Source organism: Leptonotus elevatus, chromosome 11 (assembly GCF_054856555.1).
Source record: "Leptonotus elevatus isolate MCC_2025b chromosome 11, RoL_Lele_1.0, whole genome shotgun sequence".
Classification (NCBI taxonomy): Eukaryota; Metazoa; Chordata; class Actinopteri; order Syngnathiformes; family Syngnathidae; genus Leptonotus; species Leptonotus elevatus.
In genome coordinates this window covers 10107970-10133097 of record NC_141249.1, presented here as the reverse complement: position 1 = coordinate 10133097, position 25128 = coordinate 10107970, and the positions used below count along the sequence as shown (strand labels likewise).

The window sequence follows — 25128 nt, the reverse complement described above, 5'->3', positions numbered from 1 at the left end:
TCTCGGTTATCACGTCCATGAATCCTCCGCCTCGCAGACACGGCGAGTGACACGCCGGCAATCATGGACTCTGTCAGCCGGGAATGAAAGTGAGAGTAGCGGAGTACCTTGACGGCACAATGGAGAAAAATAAACCTCTGCAAACGTGTGATTGGTGGCTGGCCCCGAGGAGGCATCTTGGCAGACGGCAGCATGACAATTGCACTTCTTAAATACTGTAAGATGGAGAGCCGTTAGCATTGTCTTCCCAGCAATTCTTTGACTTCCCTATGACCAATCCCAGTAACAGTCATTTGGCACACCAAAGTGGGCCGCCTCGCGCTTTAGAAGAGTCCGGCAAGGAGAAGATGTAATGCAGCTTTTTTATGCTCATTCTGAGCCTGTGATAGCTGCACTGGCAATGGATTTGTATCCCGGCTACACTGAAAGGCCCGCTCAATTGGATGGAGCTTTAAAGTGAAGCAAGAAAGCTCTGGAAAATCGGCCCTCAAAGGCACATTTCAACTGGAAAGCCTTCCTTTTAAGCTGTCACTCCTTGCTGCTCGACAATCCTATTATGGCACCAACTTATTGTAATTAAAAGGCTGAAGAGATACGCGGGCAAAACACCTCCATCTGACCATCTGAGACACAAAGAGCCGTGTTGTTGGCCGGCCAGTCAGATCGCCTTATTTGCGTTGACGTGGGATGTCGACAGAAGCCAGCTCTCCCTCTGTCCGGCCCGTCACTTAACAGACGTTTCTCCATCCTTTTCATCCGCGCTTCTCTTTGAGACGCCACACAAACGAGAGCCTTCAAAAGAGAATCACCTCATCAACTCTTTCGCTGTAGAAATTGCTCCTGAAACCCTCCTCCATATGCTGCTTTTTAATGTGCCTGATAGTAAGAGGATTGTGTCTCTTTCTTCTTTGCTCTCTCCACAAAGAGCCATTTTTGAAGGAGTTGACAGCCGGACGTTCTTAGATCTGCGCTCTTATTTGGCCACTCGTGTGACCGCAAGCTTTAACCAAACTGGAGAGGATGTCTGCTCAATCATTTATTACCTTTTTGACATGAAAATAATAGGAGCATTAAGATCAGGGCTTGTATTTAAGTATCTCTTAGATCTCCACTCTCCATGTCTTCTCTGTGGACTTGTCTTGTGTTACAAATGATGATGGTGCCGAGAGAGCCGCGCTGGCGACTGTCGAATTTGCGGATATACCTCCAGCAGCTGTGCTTCAGGCCCATCGCTTATGCTACGAGGAGGACCTGTCCGTATTGACACCCAGCAGCTGTGCCATGAATCACATTGAGAATTGTTCTTTGGAGAAATGTCCATATAGTCTTCCGTTCAAGAGGTTCACATACTACACACTATGTGGAACTAAAAAGCAGAAGGAAATATGGCGTTAGGATTTGTAGCATAGCATCTTTCATATTTTGGGGAAGACTTTCTACAAGATGTTGGATTTTGTCTGTGGAGATTTTTGTCCATCCTCTGAGGTTCTTTCACACAACACATAACCAAGCATGGTTTCATTGACAAGAATCGTCTTCAAACTTTTCCCACAAATTTGCAAGCATTAATTTTTCAAAGTGTCTTGATATATCCACCCATCTATTTTCCATGGCGCTTGTTCTAACAAGGGTGAGATATAGCCAGCTGACTTTGGGTGAGAGGCGAGGTACACTCAGTGCTAGTCACCCACCATTTGCAAGTTTCACATACACAAACAACGATTCACACCTAGTGACAATTTAGAGTCTTCAACAGAGCCCGCCCGACTTTAGCTTCTACCAAATGCAAAAGTGCAAATGTGAACTAAAAATAGTCATATGCATGTCAGATTCGGTTTTGGTTGATTCAGATTCAGATTTGGTTGCCTCAGCTTTTGTGTTCCAACATTACAACTCAGTTATACAGTAGGCAAGACGGCCAGTCAAAAAGTCAGTACAACAGCTACAACAATTAATTCCTAGGGCGAACTTAAGAATAAAAGACTATTAAGACATTGATGTCTAGGTGCGGTATTACTCGTTAGGCTTTTATTTTGAAGTGTGAACAACCGTTATGGCAGCTAACTTGACTTTGCTGTCTCTAGCCACTCACGCTAACGGCGGCGGTGTTAGAACACAGGGGCATTGCCGATGAGATCTCAGTCTCGTTGCGTAACGGCTTCGGCGATGTTCCGTCTACTCTCGCTCGTCAACAAAATAACTTACGAGGGCATCGAAAACGGCCATTCACCCTGGTCATCTAGTGAGCTTCACGCGCTGCTTGTTGTGTAGCTTGTTGTAATTAGAAAATGAAATAAAAACTGATGGGGAAAAAAATCTGTCAATTCAAAATGACACATATCCACATATTAACATTAAATCACTATGTCATCATTCACACAATAAAAAAAAAACATGTATCCAGACTCCATTGGTTTCATCTATATTTTTAAAGTGTGCTGACATTAGCAGAACCAGGGCAAATTCCTCTTCCCTCCACTGTGCAGGAAAGAATGTTGCAAAGAGGCTATGAGGACCACTGTTGGCATCGGCACAACTCTTTTTTCTTTTCTTTTTTAAAATAGTTTCTAGATTGGTTGGAAAAGTCACCAAATACATCAACATTATATTTAAGTTGACTTTCTGAAGGCTGCTTCTGTCATCTAGTGGAAGAGCATTTGATCGTTTGTGTGACTTTAGAGGCACACATTTCAGTATAAATAAAATGAAATGCTGTATTTGAAAGCCGATTGCCCTTCTTCCATCTGTCCCTTATCTGGGTCTCAGTGAGTAACGGTGACTGCCTGTTTTTGTCGACAGAGAGAGAGAGAGAGAGAGAGACATGGCCCATAACAATTAGGCATTAAGTAGACTACTGTTACATCTGCTTCAACCCAAAGTGCTTTGACAACGTCCATGACAACTGTAACATTCAGAAAGAATCTCACACATACAAGTACAAAGTAGAACGCTGGAGTTTTTAAAGCAGGCCAGTAGTGTGCAAACAGATGCCCTGTCACTGACACGCACACTCGCAATCCAACACATACTTTCTCAATCTGCCTCTCACTCCCACATTACATGGACCCTGACTGAGAGGCAGTCAATCTTCACTTGTGCTGACATTCACTTGTAGATGGCCAACATCCAGCTGAGCTGCTGAACATGTCACAGTGTGGTAACAAGCTGATATATAGACACATATTAACTATTTAATCGTCATCAATCAGGTTTTGAGTCTCCCCTGTGTCTTAATTCTTCATCTCATCCGGACATTTTGGATAATTTTATGCTTCCTGCTTTGTGGGAACAGTTTGGCAAAGTCCCTTTTCTGCTCCAAGCGAGGTCCTTAAAGGCATCCTTGGAGGAGTTTGGTATGGAACAACCACTGGAATGAAAGAGAAGAGCGTCCATATTTCCTTTAATTTTATCTTCCTATTTACTTGCGTAGGTAGGTTGGTACAGACTTACTTTCTTACTTACTTTCTTATGAGCGCATTGTTTGGTGAGAAAAAGCCTTAATGCCTATAAAATCCCAAATACCGATGCAATTGTTTTGATATTTTCAGAGGTTGAAGTTGACATAGGTAGAGATGTGAATTTTGGTGATAATTCATAGCATTTTTGTCATTAAGCGACATTTAGCTTTTGTACATTTAAGGCTGTGCTCATAATCTTACTTACCGGTGCTTACGTTTAATTAATTAATTTGTAGTGATTAATTTGCTCACTTAGCTACACAAACATATTATCTTATATCTTAATGGTCCCAAACCACTCTTACGACTTTTTTGTCTTCTCAAATAATAACTGACATAAAGTTAGTTTATCTGTTTTTGTGAATAAATGATTTTGAAATAAGAACAACTTGGAAGTCAACCAGCATCCAGTTGGTATTCCATCTTTGAGTTTCCACTGCATATCCAATAACTAAATACTTGTGCTCAACCCCAGCTGCAGTTACATTACAATTTAACTAAGTTCCAACTAACATTCTTTTGTCAATGTCTTTTAGTGGCCATGCCACCTTTTTATTAAGTTTATACTTAAATTGTAAGCAGGCAGCACAGCATTAAACATAGACTCTTCTTTGTTGCTTTCATTTATTTGTCAACCTTGTGAGTATAGTGAGAAGATACTTGTTTCTGTTTATTTTGAGGCCAGTGCTATAATGACAAGGGGTAGCACAGCGGACTAGTGGTTAGCTCATCTGCCTCAGAGGTGAGAGGGTCTGTGTTTGGGGCTTTCTGTGTGGAGTTTGGATGTTCTGTGTTTACCTCCCACATTCCAGAAATATAGGTTCAGTTCAATAATAAATTAATTGTCCATCAATGTGAATGGCACTGGCTGAGGACTAGTCCTGGGTGTACCCCACCCAGAAATAAACACACCATTTTGTTGTGTGCATGCCATGTAGATTACAGTATTGCCTTAGGATAGGAATTTAATTTGTTCAGTGACCACACTCAAAAATATTTGTAGCTCAAATTAGGGCCGCACGATATTGGCAAAACATGCAATATGCAATATGTGTGTTGAATATTGTGATATCAATATGAATAATATTTGACATATACCTAAAGAAACGGCATTTTTTATTTTATATATTGTTTTCAAACAGTTATTTTGTATTTGTAATGCACCTAGATACCGTTAACCTGTTGGACGGTAATGCTCATTTAAGGTTGCATCTGATTGATCAAAGTCAGATAAAAGCATACAATTCCAAAACTTATTACACCAAAAAATGAGGGTTTTTTTAAAGAAAAATACCGCTCAATATTATTGTATGTTATCAAAATATACAATAATAATTAAATACAAATTATTAAATAAATTAAATAAAAGACACAATTAAATAAAATGTAAAGACTTAAACAGCTTTCACTAAATTTTTTGCTTCACTTTCTTGGTAATTGTGCTGTTCCTTCTGGTGTGTGTACATAAAGACACAAAGTTTCACAAATTATACAGTAAGCTCTAGTATTATCATTACCCATTTCTAGCAAATGATTTAGAAAAAGATATGCCTATGAGTACTGTTTTACTGTCTGTCAACATGTGTTGCTCCACTAATGTGTTCGAATAACCATTGCATAAAAATTGACTGACCAAGGCACCACTGTCCTTCAAAGCTAATTGACACTTGGACCACCTGCAGGTGGGAAAAAGCTGTCCCTGTGCCCACACAATGATGAGTATGAACATAGCATCCTCATGCTGATGCTGAGCCTGATAAAAACAGCCTCAACACACACACACACACACACACACAAGGGCTGCTGTCTGCTTCTGGGAAAGCAAACAGAAGAAAAAAAGAGGCGTGCATTTGACTCACCTCAGGGTTCGTGTGTGTTTGTGGTCTGGAGTGTGCGTGAGAACATTCAAATGCTGCGTGTCCATGTGCAAAAGCGTGCCATGACTTTGAGGTAAAAAGGATGCTGTTCATTCTTTTTTGCAAGGAGGGAAGAAAGATGGCTGCCCATGAGGGGGGTTTTGATGGGCCCTGACGCTGTTTGTGCTTTACGGGCCAGCAGCTGCTCCAGGTGCCTGTCAGCCGGAAAACACGTGCGTCAAGGTGAGCTCTTGTGGTGTAGAAACAGTGCGTGTGCGTGGCCATGCTAAACCACAAGGTTGCCTGGAAAAGGAGGTGAGGGAGAGGTCGGCTGCTGCACACGCATTTATTGGCTTTTTATACATGTATGTAGTCTGCTGTTTACCGTCATAACAACCGCCTAATTTGTGTTGTTGCTTAAGTGAACTTTTATTGCAACATCTTGTCCCAGACTCAGGTCTGTTGTATTAGCACGCCATCCAACGATGTTTGATGTGGCGTTGAGCTCACGCACGCTGCGGTCTGACATTTTGCTCAATGGTTAAGTGTGTGCAGAGGGCCGACTTCCTCTGTGGGCGTGTGTGTGTCATATCCTCAGGGGGGTTATCAAATACAATACAGTGAGCCCCCATTTATCTCGGCGGATACGTTCCAGACCAACACACAAGACAGTAGATGGAAATCCGTGATATGAGAGACCATATGCACTTTTTTTTTTATATACAGACAGCAGTGCCTGTATATCAGTTTAACTCGTTATGTGACCATGCTCAAAACTCAAAACACTTGTATCGCAAATCATCTTTCCCCATTGAAAAAAATAGAAAAGCCATTAATCCGTTCCAGCCTCCCATAAAAAATTATGTATTTTCTAAAACATATTAAAGCAATACTTATAGGAACTTCCACCTTTTCCCCTGATGGTGAGTTTTTCCTTAGCCTGTGGTGGTTAAAGATCAGGGATCGTTAATATTTGTGAGTGTGTGAAGAAATTTGAGACTCTTTTGTGATTAGAGGGGAAGTCAACCCCCCCCCCCCCCCCCCCCCAAATGTTCTATTCCCCACTAGTCTAAATGCAGTATTCTGGTTAATATTGCATTAGTGGAATATGAGTCAGTTGTTTGTCTCTGTGTGCCCTGCGATTGGCTGGCAACCAGTTTAGGGTGTACCCCGCCTACTGCCCGAAGCCAGCTGGGATAGGCTCCAGCGACCCTTGTGAGGACAAGTGGTTAAGAAAATGGTTAGATGGATGGATGGAGGGAATATGAGTTAATTAAGCAGCAAATGTTGCCACTTGCTGTCGAGTGAAAATGACATCACAGTTGCACATGTCTCAGGTAACAACCAACCACAGCTCAGCTTCAGAAAACAGGTGAGCTGTGATTGGCCTTTTTTTCTGAAGCTGAGCTGCAATTGGTTACCTGAGACCTGCGCAACCGCGATGTTATTTTCACTCGACAGCAAGTGGCAAAATGGCCACCCCCTTAAATGGATAGCTAAAAAAAATAAACTCTCGTTGGTCACTCGTTTCTCAAGGCATCCTTGTATATAGTGTATGCACTGAAAAAATAAGAATTTATGTCAAATATTACAGAGCGGCTCACTGACAAGCAAAAGATGCTCACCAGCAGTATTCGCTCCCTCACTACCGCTTAAAGGAAGTCTTTTCTTATGCAATCCTTTCTCTCTTTTGAGCTTCGTCCTCCTTTTGCTTGTGAGAGCGGAAACAGGATGGGCCCACCTTTACACAAAACCATGTTCCTTCTTTTTCAGTATCAAGTGCCAGGAAATGAACACTGAATGAAGCTTTGTTAAGTTTGGATTTACACTTTTTGCATGGCTCAAGTGGCAAAGTTCTCTCAAATAATATAATTGGGATACAATATGAGTGACAAACGCATGTAATCAATAATTGTCATAGCAGAATCCAGCTTTTTCCAATATCGGATGTGTCACTTGTGGCATACATTGAAATTAACCCCAAAATTCTGATCTAGTCATTCATTTTGGAATTGTGCACTTGAAACTCCAATCCAATCGAAGGTCTAATACGATCCATTCCGAGACGATGGCCATTCTCTGATTTCTTCCCATAGCAAATTATAACTCAATCCGCTCTAGGGTCAAACTGTTGCCACCATAAAAACTTTATTGGCAATGTTTGACGTTCCTAACTGTCATACAGGTGTAACCACAGCTACTTGTAAAATGTAAATCCAATAAAACAAAAAAATGTCCAGTGAATTGAAGCCCAAAAAAAAGAAAACAAAAAATGTTGCCTTTTTTTTGTTTTTTTATATTCTTTTTAATTGTGTAATTATGAGCGCTTAGACTCGCACTCAAAATATTGATTTGCTATTCGAGTTGACGTTGGCGAGTGATTTGAGCGAAAACGTGTCACAGTCCAGCAGATGAAAGATCCAATTTCATTAAAATGGTAAATTTAAAGCATAATTGTAATTACATTGCACATGGGGTGCAGTGATTAAAAATATATAATGTGATATTTATTCAGCATGTGCTCAAATATGTTTGACATAAAGAAGAGTAAACACATACACACACACTCACACGCACGCACACATGCACATACACATTCTCACCCACATACAAAATAATAAAAATAATAAAATTAAAAATTAAAATAAAAAAGAGAGCAATGATGATGACATGTCAAATCGGTAAAATTACCGAATGAACAATACTGAGCTCTTTAAGAAAAATAAGAAAAAGGAAAAAAAGAAAAGAAAAAAAAGAAGAGTAAAGCCTTTTAACGGGGGTTTCCACAACTTAAGACCGCTTCGTCAGTCACATACATGTATTATTGTGTTAAACTATCAAGCCATCTTTGCTCAACAGCCGTATTAGTGGATTGAAGTGGAGGCTGTTCAAAGCTGTAAAGATGCTGAGTGTAGAAACGGAAACCTCCAGCTTCTCCGACACCCACGGAATGTCTTCTTTGATCCTAGTAATGAACGCGTCTATTTGTGTCGCCTCCAAAAACATCCAACGGGAAGCACGAGCTGGCCCCGGTCGTCTGTCGAGGCGGTAAATATTCAGGATGTGGTTTTAGTGGAGGAATTTCATCTGTGATGATACACTCGGCCACAGACTGTCTTTGTTTGTCATTAGCCTTTTTTTCCCCCCCTTTCATGTCATCAAATGATGTGAGGCTACTTCATCGCCACCAGAAATTCGATACTCAGTTAAAATAGCTTAATGATAACACAATATTTTCATAATCTGGAAAAAGAAACCAACGTCAAACGAGAGCAGTCAGTGGAGTGTAGAACTCCACTGAGGCCAAGTAATGATGACAGATAGTAGATTTCTCCCTCAGAACTAAGCAGCTAACGCAATACTGGATGTCAAAACTTGCTTGTAAAAGTGTTTGGGGAGTTGGAAGCAAGCCCTGCTCCAAATAGCAAGTCATTGACACCCCCAGCCAAATAATATTAAACACTGCTTTTTAATGGCAAAGCACTACCTTTCTCTTATTCGACTGGGCTATGGCCTGCCTAAATAAAGCCCCTCGAGTCATTTCAACATAGGTCGGTGGTACCAAGATGCCACAAGATGGCACCAATGTAATGTTTTTACAGTGCACATTTAGCTCTTTTTTCATTACCTATTCCAAAAGAAGCCTTCTCTACAACAGGTGTGAAGAGAAGAACAAACGCCTAAAGTTAGAATACTCACATTCAAAGGAGTAAAATTCCAGTATCATCATATACTGTACAATGCCACTTGTTATAAGTCGCATTTTAGGGTTCGGGTTACATAACAGTACCCATGGATTCATTTTGCGAAAATCTCAGCTCACCTGTTTTATGGGGTTTGGTCATGTGATGTTCACAAGCTGAGCATGTGGGTATACTGTGGTATTTAAAAAAAGAAAAAGTAGACTACTGTTTAAAAAAAAAAAGCCAAATTCCACACACAAAAAAGAAAATTGATGAAACAGCGAGGCAGTGAAAAGTGAACAGTGCTATAGCGAGGGAACACTGTAATTAATAATTTGGCTCCCAATACTGACCCCTAGGGGACACCACAAGTAATCAATCAGCACAAATTGCTTCCGCATATCCAAATAACTTGATACCATTTTTATATAACTTTGTAATATAGTCATACTTCGTGGTGTCAAATGCTTTTTTCAAGTCAATGAATATGCCAATTGCATGTTTTTGGGTTTGGGTTTGGTCATGTGATGTGACTGTGGTAGATTAAAAAATAATAATAAGTAGACTACTGTTAAAAAACAAAACAAAAGAAAATTTCCATTTAAAAAAAAAATCTATGCAACAGCGAGGCTGCGAAAACAAAACAGTGTTATAACGAGGGAACACTGTAATGAATAATTTGGGCCCCAATAACGGCCCCTGAGGGACACCACAAGTAATCAATCAGCACAAATTGCTTCCTTATATCCAAATAACTTGATACCAAATTTATATAACTTAGTTTAAAAAAATCATTATTAACGGTGTCAAGTCAATGAAAATGCCAATTGCATGTTGTTATCTCTCTAATTGATTCTATTATTACATGCGCTGTCGATCAATTACCCCTGAATCCATATTGACTTCCTGAGTGTAGATTACTTTACTAAAAATTAACCTAACCTTTTGTTGAACACATTTTCTAATATATTTGAGAATTGTGGAAGTGGACTTCAACTTTACTAAGAGCTGTATATTACGTGATGACACAAACGATGGCTTGTTTTTGCACATGGTTCCCTCCCCGTGTCCTCAGAAAGCATAATGATGAGCACCTGGACTCCCACACGCTCCCACTTAGGCCCAATTGATGCTAAACTGTTCAATTGGAGCGGTGGCTAACATTACTGCGGGGAAGTGGTGAATGAAGCCTTTTCACGACTGGATGCATCCGAGTACTGGAACTGAAAGATGAACAGATCCTTTATATACACATGAGAGGAGCGCACACGCTGGACGCAGTGCGGTTGAAAAATGGAAGGTTCTAATACACCCGCACGTGTGCGGACCACACACGCCGACGCGCACGCCGCATGTGTCCGCGTTCACCCCTCATCGTAACATCTAGCCTTCGCTCTCTCAATCCGGGCCACACTCCTCGTCGACTTTGATGGCGGCTTTATTTCTCGCCCGTGTACGACAATAATCTTCTTCACCCCTCCGGGGGAGGAAAGGCCCTGCTCTCGACGCTCCACTTTATCTGTTGCCCTCAAAATGTTTGAAAAGAGAGCAAATCCCTCTCGCATGCAACAGTGGAAACGGTCCTTTCTGTCCTTGGCGGACTCCGTGTCCGTCTTTCCATGCGCTCCTCACACATGTTGACACAGTTTGTTGCGGGTTAAGATGCCCTCTATAGCGCATTGTTCCCCTTGTAGCTTCTCTCTTATTGAGTTTTTCTTGCCTCGCTTGGTGAGCTGGAGAAGAGCGAAAGCACTGAAAGACCCCCGGGTAGCAGTCAGCACTCCAGGGGGGCTTTCTGCCCGCAGAGCCCTCGCCAAAAGGGCTTGATTGTGGCAGCCAGCGAGGGCTGCGTGCTGGGAGTATTGTCTTGCTGCATAGACTTACGTCATTCTCCGCAAAAAGGTCAAAGTTGATCCCCCAACTCCTCGCGGGGTTGCTCTGTACCTGTCTTCTTGCTTTTCGGCACAAATAAAGAAACACAGCACACTGCTAATCAGACGCTTAACATTGAGAGGTAGCAGAGCGGAGAGGCTAATTCAGTGCACTTCTCACAAATGACTAACTCAATTAATGGAGGGACTAACGAGCAGAGCGTGTGTACTTTGCCAGCTCTCAGCACTTGAGCGGGATTAAAATCTTGTGAAAACACACACGCACACACACACACACAAAAAAAAAAAGATTTGATGGCAACCCGTCATTGTTGATGCGGGTTTGTGAATCCCAAGTGTGTTTGTGTATGTGTGTGCAGGTGAAGATACAAGAGTTAGATAACTCAGATGGTGAAAGAGCTTGTCAAACATTTGCATCTCTGCTGAGCCAGACCTCACCCCCTATCTGCTTATCTGGACAGCCTTGTGCATGGAGGGAATGCTGGCTCGCATTCCCTCCACGCAGCATCAGCATAAACACACGAGTAGGACACAAGAACCGAAGAGAGACAAACATCTCGGAAATATTATTGAGGGATGTATAAATACAGATAGGCAAAAAAAGTCCATGCTAGCTTTCAACGTTTATATTTCATGGCCCGCATTTCAATTTTAAAAATGGAGAGTGAGCCAGATGTTTTATAGAAGAGGTTAAAAATGACATGCTTTTACAAAAAGTAAAACAAACTGACATGAAAAAGCAGGGGAGAAATCGTTGTATTCAAGTAAGGCGACCTAATCGAATGGCAACGTAAGATGTCCGCCAGGGGTTTAACTTCTCTTGACGTTGGTACTCCACTGATATACATTCAAAAAATATACATGCAACATTTCTGTTTTTGCTCCCCTTTTTTACGAGATGAACTCAAAGATCTGAAACTTTTTCTACATACACAATATCACCATTTCTCTCAAATATTGTTGACAAACCAGTCTAAATCTGTGATAGTGAGCACTTCTCCTTTGCCGAGATAGTCAGTACTGACTGCTTTTCTGAGTCCCCAGACACCCCCCCCTCCCCCAGTCCCCCCAATAAAACAAAACTGCACCTTTCAGAGTGCACTAATCATGGTGTCTAATCAGCATCTTGATATGGCACACCTGTGAGGTGGGATGGATTATCTTGCCAAGGAGTGACATTGCTCACGAAGAATATGTCACAGTACATTAACGAATTGGATTGCACGGTTTGTTTTGAAGCAGGCCGAACAGCGGTCAATGGCAGCTTGTCCAGACCCACTTTATTTCTTTCAAGTGGGTGTGGCTTGCCAGGTTTACAACTGATCACCACCTGGCGGTATGTTGGATCAGATGGTGAGGAAATTGTTCACATTCCTTAAAATTGGCCTTTCTCCATTTCCTAGGTGTTGTTTGACACAGGTTAAATCATTCCTATGTTCCTCCTTTGTTGGGTGGACTTCATCATTTTGAACATTCCTGACCGCACAAAGGCAACTAATGTCACCATAGCACCAGTGTGGTGTTTAGGACCATCAGAGATGGATGCTGTCAATGGTGATTTATGAGCATGACCTCACATTAACAGTACATGAGCCTCTTCAACTCTGACCCGTGTCGCCTCACACCACCACAGTGGGCCTTCAGTCAGCGCTGTCCCGTCTGCAAGATGCGCATTGTGCTGGGAAGGCCCATTGTGTGTATGCATGTGCATGTCTATGTAGCGCTAACTCATGTACATTTCTCATGCTAACATCGTGGCTATGTCCAGCGCCTGGGGATAGGAGTTTGGACTCACCCTTAGAGGGATCCCCCACATTGGGGGGGGGGGGGGGGGTCACTTCCTTTCAAACGTCCCTGGACGACCTTCCGAGTGTCCCGCTGTTAGAAATGTGTTGTCTCCGGGTGTCTTTTTAGAAGTGTCACCCTTTTCGAGCCCCTGATGGGACATTTGTTGATATGATAACTCGATTATGCTTCAAGACGGATGACATTTTGTCAGCGGTACACAGGAGGACAATTTGTCAGGATCCTCAAATTAGGGGGGGGGGGGGTCTTTGGAAAATTAGCACTGTTAGTAACACTTTCTTTTTTCACACAATGGCCAAAGAGATGAGCAATGGAATCTCTGAAGTTGAACACATTTCAACATTTTTAGCGCTCATATAAGTCTAAAAATAAGCGCTATGCAGCTAACGACCAATGATGACTCAGCTTGCAAAGGTTATATGACCAAATTCCGAAAACAATTGAGGCATCATTGGTCGTTACCCGAGTCCTGAGCAACTGTGATGTCATTTTCAGTCGACAGCAAGTGGTCAAATGGCCGCCTCCTGAGATGGATACAAACGAGTGGATTTTACTGATTAATTCATATTTCACAGAAGCAATGTTAAATATAATAACATATTTAGACTAGTGGGGATGCATTGAATATATTATTGTGAAGAAAATTTGGGGGTTGACTTCCCCCAATAAGGTAAAACTAGGGCAGCAATGTAGTCGTTAGCATGTCTGCCTTACAGTTCTAAGGTCACTTTCTGTGGTGATAACCAAAAATAAAGTAAAGTTAATCTTTTAAATATTCACTAAACTGACATCTCAATCCCAGTTTTATTGAGCTCCAAATTGTTAATCTATTATTTCTGGCCACAACTTTTTGGATACCTCTGACTATTTGGCTTCTGAACTGAAGGTTGCTCTTGTGATTTATGCATGTGTGCACCTGCACATCAAAATCCAGAATTCAATTAATACAACCAAGGTCTACCTTTCAAATGTGGCCTGATTTGCATCATAGAAAAGCCTGCTCAATAATTGACCCTGACGGCCAGGTGAACAAAAATGTTCATGCTGGAAACAAAGGGCGTCCCTCTGAGGCTTTACTGCTTGTTCAATGTCATCGTATACAATAGCAGAATGTGCTCCTTTTTTTTTTATGATTATATTATGCTTTGTTCTGTCAGCTGTCGATCACAACACATGACAACAGAAAGTGGGAAAAAGTTAATGACTGTATTTGAATGAAGCCATTGTAAAATTATCAGGGATTTTGTAGTTCCTTTTTTTAGATATAATAATAAAATGATAATAAGTTGCACTCAATAAAAAGTACTCACTTTGCATTTTGTTGATTCAGCATAAAAATGTTAACTCAGTCCATCATCACCTGACAAAATCATTAAAACTATTAAGTATTGTCACTTTTCAAACTTGAAGTTGGGCCAATTTGTTTCCCGCCAATGCCAGCATAAAATATTAAAAATATGTAATACGAGTACTGTGTATCATAAAAAAAAAAGAATTTGAATATTATATTTGTAATTACTAAAGTTAGTTGTACATAAGTAAAACATTATTGAGATAAAATCTTGAGTTTGAAGTATTTCAATTGCTGCCCCATTATGAAGGATAAATGCATATAATTTATAAATAGCTTTAATCCCAGAAAATGTCAACTGTAAGGCAGATGCACTGTGCACTCGACCACAGTGCTGCCAGTAATAATAGAAGCACTAAAAAAAAGAAAAGAAAGAAAGAAAGAGTGGGGGGTGGGGGGGGGTTAACACCCAAAACACAATTTTAGACTGATAAGTCGATGTTGACGTGAATGACAACCCCTCGTTTTCTTCTTAGGACTGTGCATCTTGTCGGCTCCATGACCTCTGACCAGGCATGGAATGCGGGTTTCATGTGATGTATTCAAAGTTTTGCCATCTGTGGCAAACCCCTTCTTCTAATCTAACCCCTTAATCTCACTGAGCCCTTGTGTCTTTTTAGTGGACACATGCTCTGTCCACCGGGACTGTGCATGAATTGGTGGTGACTCAAATATAAATGCGAATTGCCCGTTAAAAACAAATGTTGAATCCGAATTTTGATTCCAAAATGTGATTGTGAATGCATATTTGTCTAATTGTGTCCTGCGACTGGTAAATGTAAACCTTTCAGCCAGTACATTTAAACCTCCTTGTTTCATGATAAAGAAACACGATTTAAACGTGCATTAAGTAACATCATTGAAAGAGAAGCAAGATCAATTAAAAAATATATATTTAAAAAAAGACAGTCAGATAGATGGACGAATTGTGATGTGTGCTTCCTTTACTCCGCCATTAACAGGGATGTGCTGCCACCTAGCGAGTATCCAAGGAACGTCTAGCATATTAACCTTTTTTTCCACTCAAATTATTGCGCCTAGCGTCATCTAGAGGACGTTTTATGGTAACCCAAACACAATTTCGGTATTGCTTATATTACTTGTTTATATAGTGGTATATATTATATGGCACAAACTGTATATCCTTCTTCAGTACCTTTTTATGCATGTTAATCTCAAATGTATAATATTTTAAAATAAATTGGCAACACAGCTAATATTTATTATGTATGTTGACACTTTATTTAAAGAGGACATATTGTGAGGGGAAATTATTTTAATCATTTGTATACAAAAAGCTGTGTCTCTGGGGTGCTTGCCTCAGTTTTCAGATCAATACATATATGGCTGGGGGTTTATATACAGTATATTGATCACTTGCCAAAAATAGTGTGTAAAGTGTTTCGTAATTGTGGATCCTTTTTTGTGTGCATGTGACCCATGGGCCCAAATAACGCCATCAGTTTGCATAATATTAAACTCTAGTGTGAGTGTTGGTCTCTCTTTAATAGGTTGAAAATGTTTTGCTCATTTTTAACGACACTTTGCAACGAGGCGACACGATATGCAAGTGTTCATCGGGTGTGGCTTTCTGGTTTGGGACGTTTTGGTTTTGCTTTTTGTTTTGTGTGTTTACTGTTAAACAAATATCTCCTTTCAAGTTTCGGGGAAGTCATACCGAGGGAGACGAACTTCCTGGTGGCCGTTGAAGGAGCAACCACACCTGCCGCATTCTTTGATGGCAACTGGTAATTATTATATTGTGTGAGTCTTTGACTGACAAGTAAAAAACAAGGATTACAATTTTTGTATTATGATATTTTTGCTCCACAGTCTTGCCGATGAAGTTTCTTTCCAGGGCATATGGACATGAAAAAGGAAGGCATCCATACATGTATCCTCGCTCCTTCTGGTGTCATAGAGTAAAAAAGTGCACAATTTTACTTTGCTAACTCATTATGATCAGTGCTGGAGAACTTACTTCCAAAATATAGCACAGTTTAAGGAACAGCAAAAAATTAAATATATAGTGAAAAAAAAAATCTGATAAATTACCAATACAGTTGTACAGGTACAAAAGCTAAACGTCGAATAATGGCCGATATAAATAAAGATGACTTGACAAAAATGCTATGAATCATCACCAGAATGCACATGCACATTATGTCCACTTCAACTTCTGAAAATATCAAAACCATTGCCACCGTATTTTGGATTTTATGGGTATTTTACTCAAAATCCTCACCATTCAGTTGTGTTCAAAAGGCACAACTATGTCCTTTCCATTAAAAACAGGGTTTCCCCCCTGCCCGCTAAAAAAATGTTTCAATAAAGAACGGTTCGGTGAATGCAAAACTAGGAAACTGGTGGGGTTCGGCACTTCCAACAAATTTAAGAACCACTGCCCTAGGGTATGTGGCTTAGTACTAAGATGGTTTTATCATGCTGCCATTCATACCAAACAGTTGTTGTGTGTTTTTTTACCCACAACTATTCATCTGTTTCTATGACTGGTTCAAGAGACATTTTTTACCCTCAGATGTTTCGCTTAAACAAGGAGGTCAGTATATAAGCACAAGCACAACAGAGACTTTGGAAACAAACACAGCTCACTCAACTAATCAACGTTGGTCCAAAGGTTTGTGTTTGTTTAGGTGAGACCTGCAGGCTATTTATTCATCACTAGTGAGACTTTATGTGAAGTGTGCAATGGTATTTCTAGCTGACAGCACCTTTTTAATGAAGGAAAAGGCATTTGTGGATTAACGGATTAGGTACTTAGGAATGCTGCAGATTTTTTTCCTTTCTTTTTCTTTTTGTCATAATAGAATTTCAAGGGCGGCTTTGACTTCCCCCTGATGCATACAAGTAAGGCTCTTGAGTTAAAGTATTGCTTTGGTCTTGATTTTGTCTCTTCTTTCTTCTTTACTGCAAAGGCTGGCCTCTACAACCAAGGATGAAATGCAGGACGTTTCTCCATGCGGCTACTCAAAGGCAAAAAGTCAAGAGTGACCTTTGCCCCTTGAGATTTCATCATCCAAACTTTATATATTATTTCACCACAACATGCAAGTCTAATTGTGGTTTACACACGTTCACATAATTTGTCTTCAGTTACAAACAACATGTTTTTTCTCATCATTAAACCAATTGAGATCTGATTGTGTGGCATGTCATAGACTCATACATAGAAATCTTAACAATTGGGTGAGGCCATTGTTGCAATATGTCAGTGCGTCCGCCATATTGGAAGTGTCAGACAGCGGTAAGACACATTGATATAATTGGCACCAAAAACAACAACATATGTATATTTTAATGTAATTATTGTTTAATCCCTATGTTTAGATCTGTTGGATCTGTATAAGCTTCAAACCAACGCATGTATTTTTCTAATGTTTTCACAAGTGTTTATGCTGCCAAATTGAATATACCAATATACGTTACACTACTTGTGACAATATTAAAATGACATATTCATTCTGTGGCTATAAAAACTACATCATGAAATGTGTAAATATCCTGTATTGCGTTTTCATTTGACCGATTGTGAATTTGTGATTAGTAGTTTTTGTATTGATTTTAGTCAGTGATTATGATTAATCATTTTTATATTCAGTGTTTTAAAGCAACGTAACAGGGAAATCCTCCCCTTTGTGATTATGTTTCTCACTTAAAATATAAACCACTTTGACAGGTAAAATAATAGTCACAAAGTCAGCAAATTATTTTCGCAAAATCATGTTAGTATGGGTACGTATATACCAAAAAAATATATATTTTTTTTATTCAGTCTTAATCCCATGAGACCTGGCTTTGACAAACGGTTGGTACATATGTCTAGCGATGTTGAACGCTACACATTGCCACATCCAATACGGCGGTACCATCACTGTACGGTTTAACACTCAAGGCTTATGTTTATGTTTCTGTAGACATGCCTATGGTTCATTTCCGGGCCCTTCGAATTTTAAACGCCTACCCGGAGAAGTAACCAATAGAAATAGACTTAAGCTTCCGGGTTCCGCTCCTTAGCCGCGCCCACCGTGCGTGCCCCTGACAACAGTGCGAACGTGTCAACCCTGTACGCATGGCACGGAGGTGGCACTCAGCGCTTGCTTTTCCATTCTGGTTTGACCAGTCGCCCTGGTCAATAGCACGCAGGTAGCCATGTCGGAGGAGTGCGACTTTGAGAAGACGCTCGCCTCAATTGGAGGTAGAGAAAGGATCTATTTGGTGACCGATGCGGGAGAAAGAAATGTAGCGAACGAAAGCGACGCCGACGTGGTGCGCCAGTTCATCGACGATTTGTTCGGCGACCGACCGCCCTTTTCTACCCTCGCTGCGGGTGATCAGTGCCACGACAAGCCTCCCCAAGGTTTGGACTCTGGAGCCTGCCGGTGTAGCACTCCGACGACAGTTATGAGGCAGACGAGTCGCTCCAGCCGTCGGAGGACCATCGACTACCCCGCCATCATGCTCCTCTTTAGGCACACTTTCATCAGAAGTGAGGTGTGCGTGAAGAAAATCCTCAAGGACGTCAGGGCACGCACCAAAGGAGCCAGCGGCGCCTTGCCGGCCTTGATCGGATTAGTGCGTATCACCACCGGGGAGAGCGACGAGAGCCGCCGATGCCTACATCGCTTGGAGACGCTCATCCGCAAAGTGTTCCCGCAGCATCCAGCGAACACTGTCTGGGTGGGCTCGTTCGTCCCCGACACACCGAGTAGCGTGCTCGACATCAAAAAGAACGTCTGCAGAGTCATAGCTTGTGCTCAAACAGCGGGTGTGTGAACCAATTACAATTTGCTTTAATCACAAAAGCAAGCATTAAACACGTGTTCTTGGTTTTACTTTTAGTGGATCACATTAATGAATGGTCTGCTGCATCTGCCCCCCAGGCCTTGACTTTACACCGCTGTTTTAACAATAGTGGGGCATGCTGCATGAAAAACAAAATTGGTCAGGTACATATTGTGACTCTATTCAAATAGATCATGCACAAATTAAAAACTTGGGTAATAAACTCACTAATTTATAACTAAAAACGGTTGCCAAATCATCTACTGCATATCATTTTTTTAGGCCACTGTACTTCCTGGTACATAGTCATGGTAAACAGCATTGTCATTTCAAATATTAATTATATTAAAGCTCAAAAACGATATTGCAGGTGTGATCAATTTGTCCATGGTGTTACAATGTACACTGTTGTGAACAGTGCTCAACCAAATTCCCACGATATGCTCGGATACACTTTTAAAATTATGTAACATTTATTTGAGAGGCACAATATGGTTGTCTGCTTTTGCCATTTAGGTAGTAACAAATCCAGATTGTGAAATGTGAGCAAGTACAAACTTTGTTTCTACTCTCTGCATTGAACCCACCATGTTTGTTTTAAACTTCGGGGTCTTTAACCTGAAGCACAGCATGTAGCTTTGACCGCCCATTACAACAAGAGAATACTTATTTTTCCTCGTTGAAGGCTATTGTGTTGATTAAAGGGCCATCAGCCTTAAACTCAACTAATGAGTGCTAACACTGGGCAGACATAATGAAAGTAGGTCAAAGCATGACATTCACAAGACCACTCTGAAAAAAAGTCCAAGAACAAAAGGCGCTTTCAAAGCATTGAGGATAAATTGACAAGTTGTTAAATGCTCATTATTGCTTTCCAGATATTCCCCAGGATAGAGGGAACCCGCTTTTGTGGCCATTCCAGTATTTGTTCAGGCTTATTGGAGGAGGAGCCAGAGATGAAGCCAACAGTCCGGCGGCCAGCAATCGAAGAGGTTAGCGACAACATTGCGTCAATGACAGGAGTGAGCACTCCAACTCACACCATCTGTTTCGCAACCTTAATCCATTCGATCGCAACAACACTTTCGCTTCTAATTTTATTCCTGATTACACGCCATGGGTGAAAAGCAGGCAACACCCAGTTAAGACAACATGCTCGTCAGCCTGTGAGGACCAAGGAACACATAATATGTTTTTTTTCCTTGTTTTTTTTGACAGCTCTGAGGTGCTTCGATTTCCTGATTGTGGGTGGGAAATTCGTTAGCTTCCAGATCCAAATGCACCCCAGAAGGAGGCTGCAATGACTTAATCATTATGTGCAGTGTTTATTTACATTGTTTATTTGCATTCTATTACATTTTTACTATATGTTTTTATATTGTGCAATGTTATAGAGTGCTCTTATCTATATTGAAAATATTTATTTATTTATTTTTTGGGGGGGGTGAAACAGCTGAATGCCATTTTAACTTATTCACTGCCAATGACGGCTATAGACGTCAAAAATTCATTTGAACTATTTCTATTAGTTGAACATTTTTCCCCACTTTTGTCAACTAGTGTATGAAAAGCTATAATTTTGTATTGTACATTTAGAACAGATATAACATTTGTGATTAATTGTGAATTAACTACTGAAGTCATGCGATCACTTACGATTACAAATTTTAATCGCCTGATGTCCCTCATTTTTAATAATTTTTTCTTTTGTTTTTGTAAATTGCATCAGGCCATTAAATTTTTTTATATTAATTAATCGCTTGACTTCAATAGCTAACTCGCGATTAATCACAAATGTTATATCTGTTCTAAATGTACAATTTAAAAAAATCTAGGTTTTCATACTCTTGTTAACAAAAGTGGACAAAAAATGTTCAACTTATAGAAATAGTTCAAATGAATTTTTTATGTTTATAGCCGTCAATGGCAGTGAATGAGTCAACTTATTTCAATGAGGAAAGATGATTTGAGATACAAATGTTCTGAGTTAAGAGACATGTTCACAGAACAAATGACATTCTTATTTCAAAGGCACCAGTGTATTAACTTTAGTGACCTTCCCAGCAGTCAAATCCCTCCAGAGCAGAGATGTTCACTAGTGATGGCAAAATGAAGCTTCATGAAGCATTTGCGATATTTTTTGACTCCTCTAGATGGTGCTCTTGGTTTAAAGATAAAGGCAAGTGCAATGAAAATGGATTACATTTGCATTGCATCTTTGAATCATGAGTGCCATCTAGAGGAGTCAAAAAATATCGCAAATGCTTCATCAAGCTTCATTTTGCCATCACTAATGTTCACCCTCTACATCCAGACTGCAAATGATAAGCAAACAAGTATCAAAATAAGTTAATAACGGGAAAACAAGGGATTCACATTGAGTCATTTATCACAGCAAATTTGTTTTTCTCTTCTAGGTGACTCTAGAAGCGTAGAGGAGAGCATTCATTTGAAAATCAATTCCATGTCTGCTGGGCCTAATGAAGAATCAGTTGGAGCAGATGCCTGATGTCGCTGGATCAAGAGCCCAACTCTGGATAATGTTTAGGTCAAGAGCCTTCAGGTTGTCGCGGATGTCAATTTCTGGTGCTACAAGGTTCTGGTGCTGAGCCTGACAGAACTTATAATACAGACTTTGCCTTATGACATTTAATATCGTCTTGCACTACAAGGAGAACAATCAATTATTGTGCACACATTTATTACCAGTTGAGCTAAACGACTGTAACTTGTGCATTCCGAATTTTGGGTTAAACTTATTTGAATTACCGTATTTTATCTGAAAACTGGAATTAATACTGGCCTCCAAGATACAGTATCAACAATTAAATATTTTTTTCTGAACAGCTCATCTTCCTATCGGGCTGAATCTTCTTCTTTTTCACATTATTTTTTTTTAAACATGCTGTGTCTTAGATGTATGCTTTTGATGATTGTAAAAGTAAACAAATGTGCTCTATTGTTGTTTGTATTTATTAGGCTTATGGATTGCCCATGACACATTTGAATAAAAAATGTACACAATTTTGGATGTGTTGTATAAGACATTCACTTATAAGAACTGGTGCTTGGTAGTGATGGCAAAATGAAGCATTTGCGATATTTTTTGACTCCTCTAGATGGTGCTCTTGGTTTAAAGATAAAGGCAAGTGCAATGAAAATGGATTACATTTGCATTGCATCTTTGAATCATGAGTGCCATCTAGAGGAGTCAAAAAATATCGCAAATGCTTCATGAAGCTTCATTTTGCCATCACTAGTGTTTGGACTTTTTATGTCAAGATAAATTCCCTTGTAACCAGGGGCATCCGTTGCTAACATATTAAGTATTGTTTTAAAGAGTAGATCAGAATGTAGTGCTGAGCCATTAAGTCTTTTGTCACTTTTTATGATTGATCACTGATCCTCTACGGAAGGTTGTTTGAGTCCAAATTAAATAGTCAAGTAAAATGTGAAATAATTACGTAATTAAGTTGTGAATTATATTTAATATATATTTGATCATGTTTCATGACTTCTTACAGGATAGTTCATGAATTTTTTTCATAGCTCTTTTTTTTAATTCCATAGGAATTGTCATGATTGAGTGGCATTATTTTTTAGTTAATGGCATTTTTTATTTATTAACTTGACCATCAAATATTTATTGGCATTGGCATATTTCATATTTTAGTCCCTTAAAGAAGTAAATATTCGAAAGTCAGAGGTTTGATGAGGTGGTATGTGGGAGCCGTTATTTAATAAATAGCCTACATAATTGTGTGTATTATCTATATACTTAACATTATGTATTTATTAATTGCACATACAATTCAACATGATGCTCATACTTTGTTTTTGTTTTATTGCTTAATAAATTGAAATCAAGAGCCACACATTAAACAAACAAACATCACAGTTAACTTGCAAGTCATATACAACAATCTCACAATAACAGTAAAGGAAGAGGAAATAATAATAATAATAAATTGCCAGGGGTCTGAAACTAAGAAATATTAAAAACACCAAAATGAAAACACAATATCAAAGCATCTTTGTGCAGTTTGTCACTTTTTTGACTCGCGACTGCCACCTCTGGCCCAAAGCGTAACTACAGCATCTGTGGCAGGCTCGTTCATGGTGCACGTGCAAGTACGTGCACGATCTTAAAGCGACAGCCACTGTTGACAAACTAATACACGACTTCGAATGAAGTAAGAAAAACTCCGCCCCTCCCCTCATCAAAGAAACTGTGAGGGTCCGCACACTCTACTATAAAGGGAAGATAAAAGCTGACAGGTGCAGTCAGAGTAAAACAGTCAGGGCTCTTTGTACTCATCCGGGCATTAGTGGAGTATACATGATGTAGAAAAAGCTTTAATATTACCTTTTGAAACTGCACAATGCATCTTTAAGGTCTTGACAGCCTTCTTATTTTTAGAAGTAGAGATGGACTGTAAAAATGCTTCTATCTCTTTCAAAAACAGAAAAAAAATAGGTTTTGACTCTACAAATTTACACTTATGAATTATAAAACTTAGCAAAATATATTAAAAGTTTAATATAATTTTTCAAATGAATTGTCATAGTTCACCCCCCCCCCCTCCCAAAAAAAAAACATTAGGTAAGTAAAGCTCAAAATTACAAAAGATATTGTCCAAAAATAAATTTGCAAACATTTTGCCATTGCTTGCGAGAAAAGGTACATTTCCAAAACAGATGCACAAGAGTCTCTAATTGGGAGTATGATGCTCATACTGAAAGTTTTTTTTTTTAATACAAACAAAAATAGGTACAATCTCATTACAATAATTTTCCAAATTCACATAATGAGTACAATCAAACAAACAACCATATAGGGCATTTCCATTTCAAATAAAGGACAGAAAGGGCAATGAAAGAAAAAAAATCACAAGTACAGTCTTTCAATAAAAACAAAAACAGCGAATTATTTTAAGATTTCAATTCCTTTTTCCAATGAGCAATATTTGGTTTTGTTCTAAAGAAACAACATTTGTGTATATATTGTTTACCTAGTAAAATAATATTGTTCATTCATAAATCAAAATTATTATTTAAAAAATAACCATATTTAATATCCGTGATAGTAAGATTACTACCTATGTGTGTTCCTTTAGAACAAATCAAATGTTGAAAGTCAAGCCAACATTTTTTAACATACTCGCATTAAAAAGAAAAGATGATCCAAATCTTTATTTACACTTTCACAAAAAACACAATTTCTCACATCCATCTTAAATTTCTCCTTCAAAAGCTCTTTGTGGAGTAAATATTATTAAGAATTTTAAATGTAAGTTCCTTGGTTTCTGCTGGGACCGGAAATGTCAAATTTTACACTTTCACAAAAAACACAATTTCCCACATCCATCTTAAATTTCTCCTTCAAAAGCTCTTTGTGGAGTAAATATTATTAAGAATTTTAAATGTAAGTTCCTTGGTTTTTGCTGGGACCGGAAATGTCAAATATTTACATATAACCGCTTTTCCATCTTCTAATTTAAAGTCCTTAAGAATATAGTCACGTTTTAATGAACTAAACAAACAATTATATAGTTACTGGCTTCTATTACATTTGTTGTTGCATCTGTCGTCACAAAAATCAATACCATTAATGAATAGATGCCTTAAAGCTGCCGTGATTTTTGAATGTATTTTATCCTGTTTAACCATGTTTACCAGGGAGATAGAAAATTTATTTACAATTTGTTTGTTTTTATTTTGGGTACATCTAATTTGATAATTTCTCACAAAATACTGCATGTTGTAAAATATTACCTTCCTCATCCATAAATGGTCAACAGCCAATATTCCTCTGTAAAACCAATCAGAAATAAAAAATAGATCTTTTATTAACCAATATATACCTGTTATTCCATATAGGTGTATTGTGTGGTGTGAAGTTATGTTTGAATATGAGTTTCCAATACAGAAGAACCTGTTGATGAAAATCTGAGAGTTTAAGAGGAAGTTGTTTGAAGTCATAATCACATTTTAACAAAAAATCTATTCCACCTACTTTTTTTTAAAGACAAGGTTGGGTATGTGGGACCATATTATTTTTAGGTTGCTCATACTGAAAGGTGAAAACTGATTCACATTAGAGCCTTTGTGGAAAAGCCCGTGTTTTGTATAATTAAAATTTTCACTCTCCTTCATTTCTTCTACCTTTATCATTTCGCGTTAAAAATATTGCATATTCTAAGTTATTTTACCAGCGTGGATCGTTGAACAGATTACACATTAGTCACATTGCTTTTATAGTATTTTTTTTAATCAGGC

At 39.2% G+C, this 25128-nt stretch overlaps 1 protein-coding gene across 8 annotated transcripts; it reads left to right on the top strand.

Annotated features, from left to right (window-relative positions):
• Positions 1-5351: 5351 nt before the first annotated feature.
• LOC147165764 (uncharacterized protein C2orf72 homolog) lies at positions 5352-21875 on the top strand. 8 transcript variants are annotated; one of them, XM_086090091.1, is made up of 5 exons: positions 5352-5557; positions 15708-15794; positions 15880-18832; positions 19728-19841; positions 21267-21875. In XM_086090091.1, the coding sequence occupies exons 3-5, from the start codon at positions 18217-18219 to the stop codon at positions 21356-21358; spliced, it is 822 nt and encodes a 273-aa protein (XP_085946217.1). In that variant the 5' UTR covers positions 5352-5557; positions 15708-15794; positions 15880-18216; the 3' UTR covers positions 21359-21875. The 8 variants fall into 8 exon arrangements, with proteins under 8 accessions (XP_085946217.1, XP_085946218.1, XP_085946221.1 ...); XM_086090092.1 differs by lacking the exon at positions 5352-5557 and adding an exon at positions 15450-15640; XM_086090095.1 differs by lacking the exon at positions 5352-5557 and having other exon boundaries at positions 15450-15794; positions 15880-15940; positions 16983-18832.
• The last annotated feature ends 3253 nt before the right edge of the window (positions 21876-25128 follow it).

What these genes read in the sequence shown, in the direction of transcription:
- LOC147165764 (XM_086090091.1), top strand. Translation starts at nt 18,217, where the DNA reads ATGTCGGAGGAGTGCGACTTTGAGAAGACGCTCGCCTCAATTGGAGGT. An exon ending in AGCTTGTGCTCAAACAGCGG is followed by an intron (nt 18,833 to 19,727) that starts GTGTGTGAACCA and finishes ATTGCTTTCCAG; the next exon opens with ATATTCCCCAGGATAGAGGG. An exon ending in GGCGGCCAGCAATCGAAGAG is followed by an intron (nt 19,842 to 21,266) that starts GTTAGCGACAAC and finishes TTTCTCTTCTAG; the next exon opens with GTGACTCTAGAAGCGTAGAG.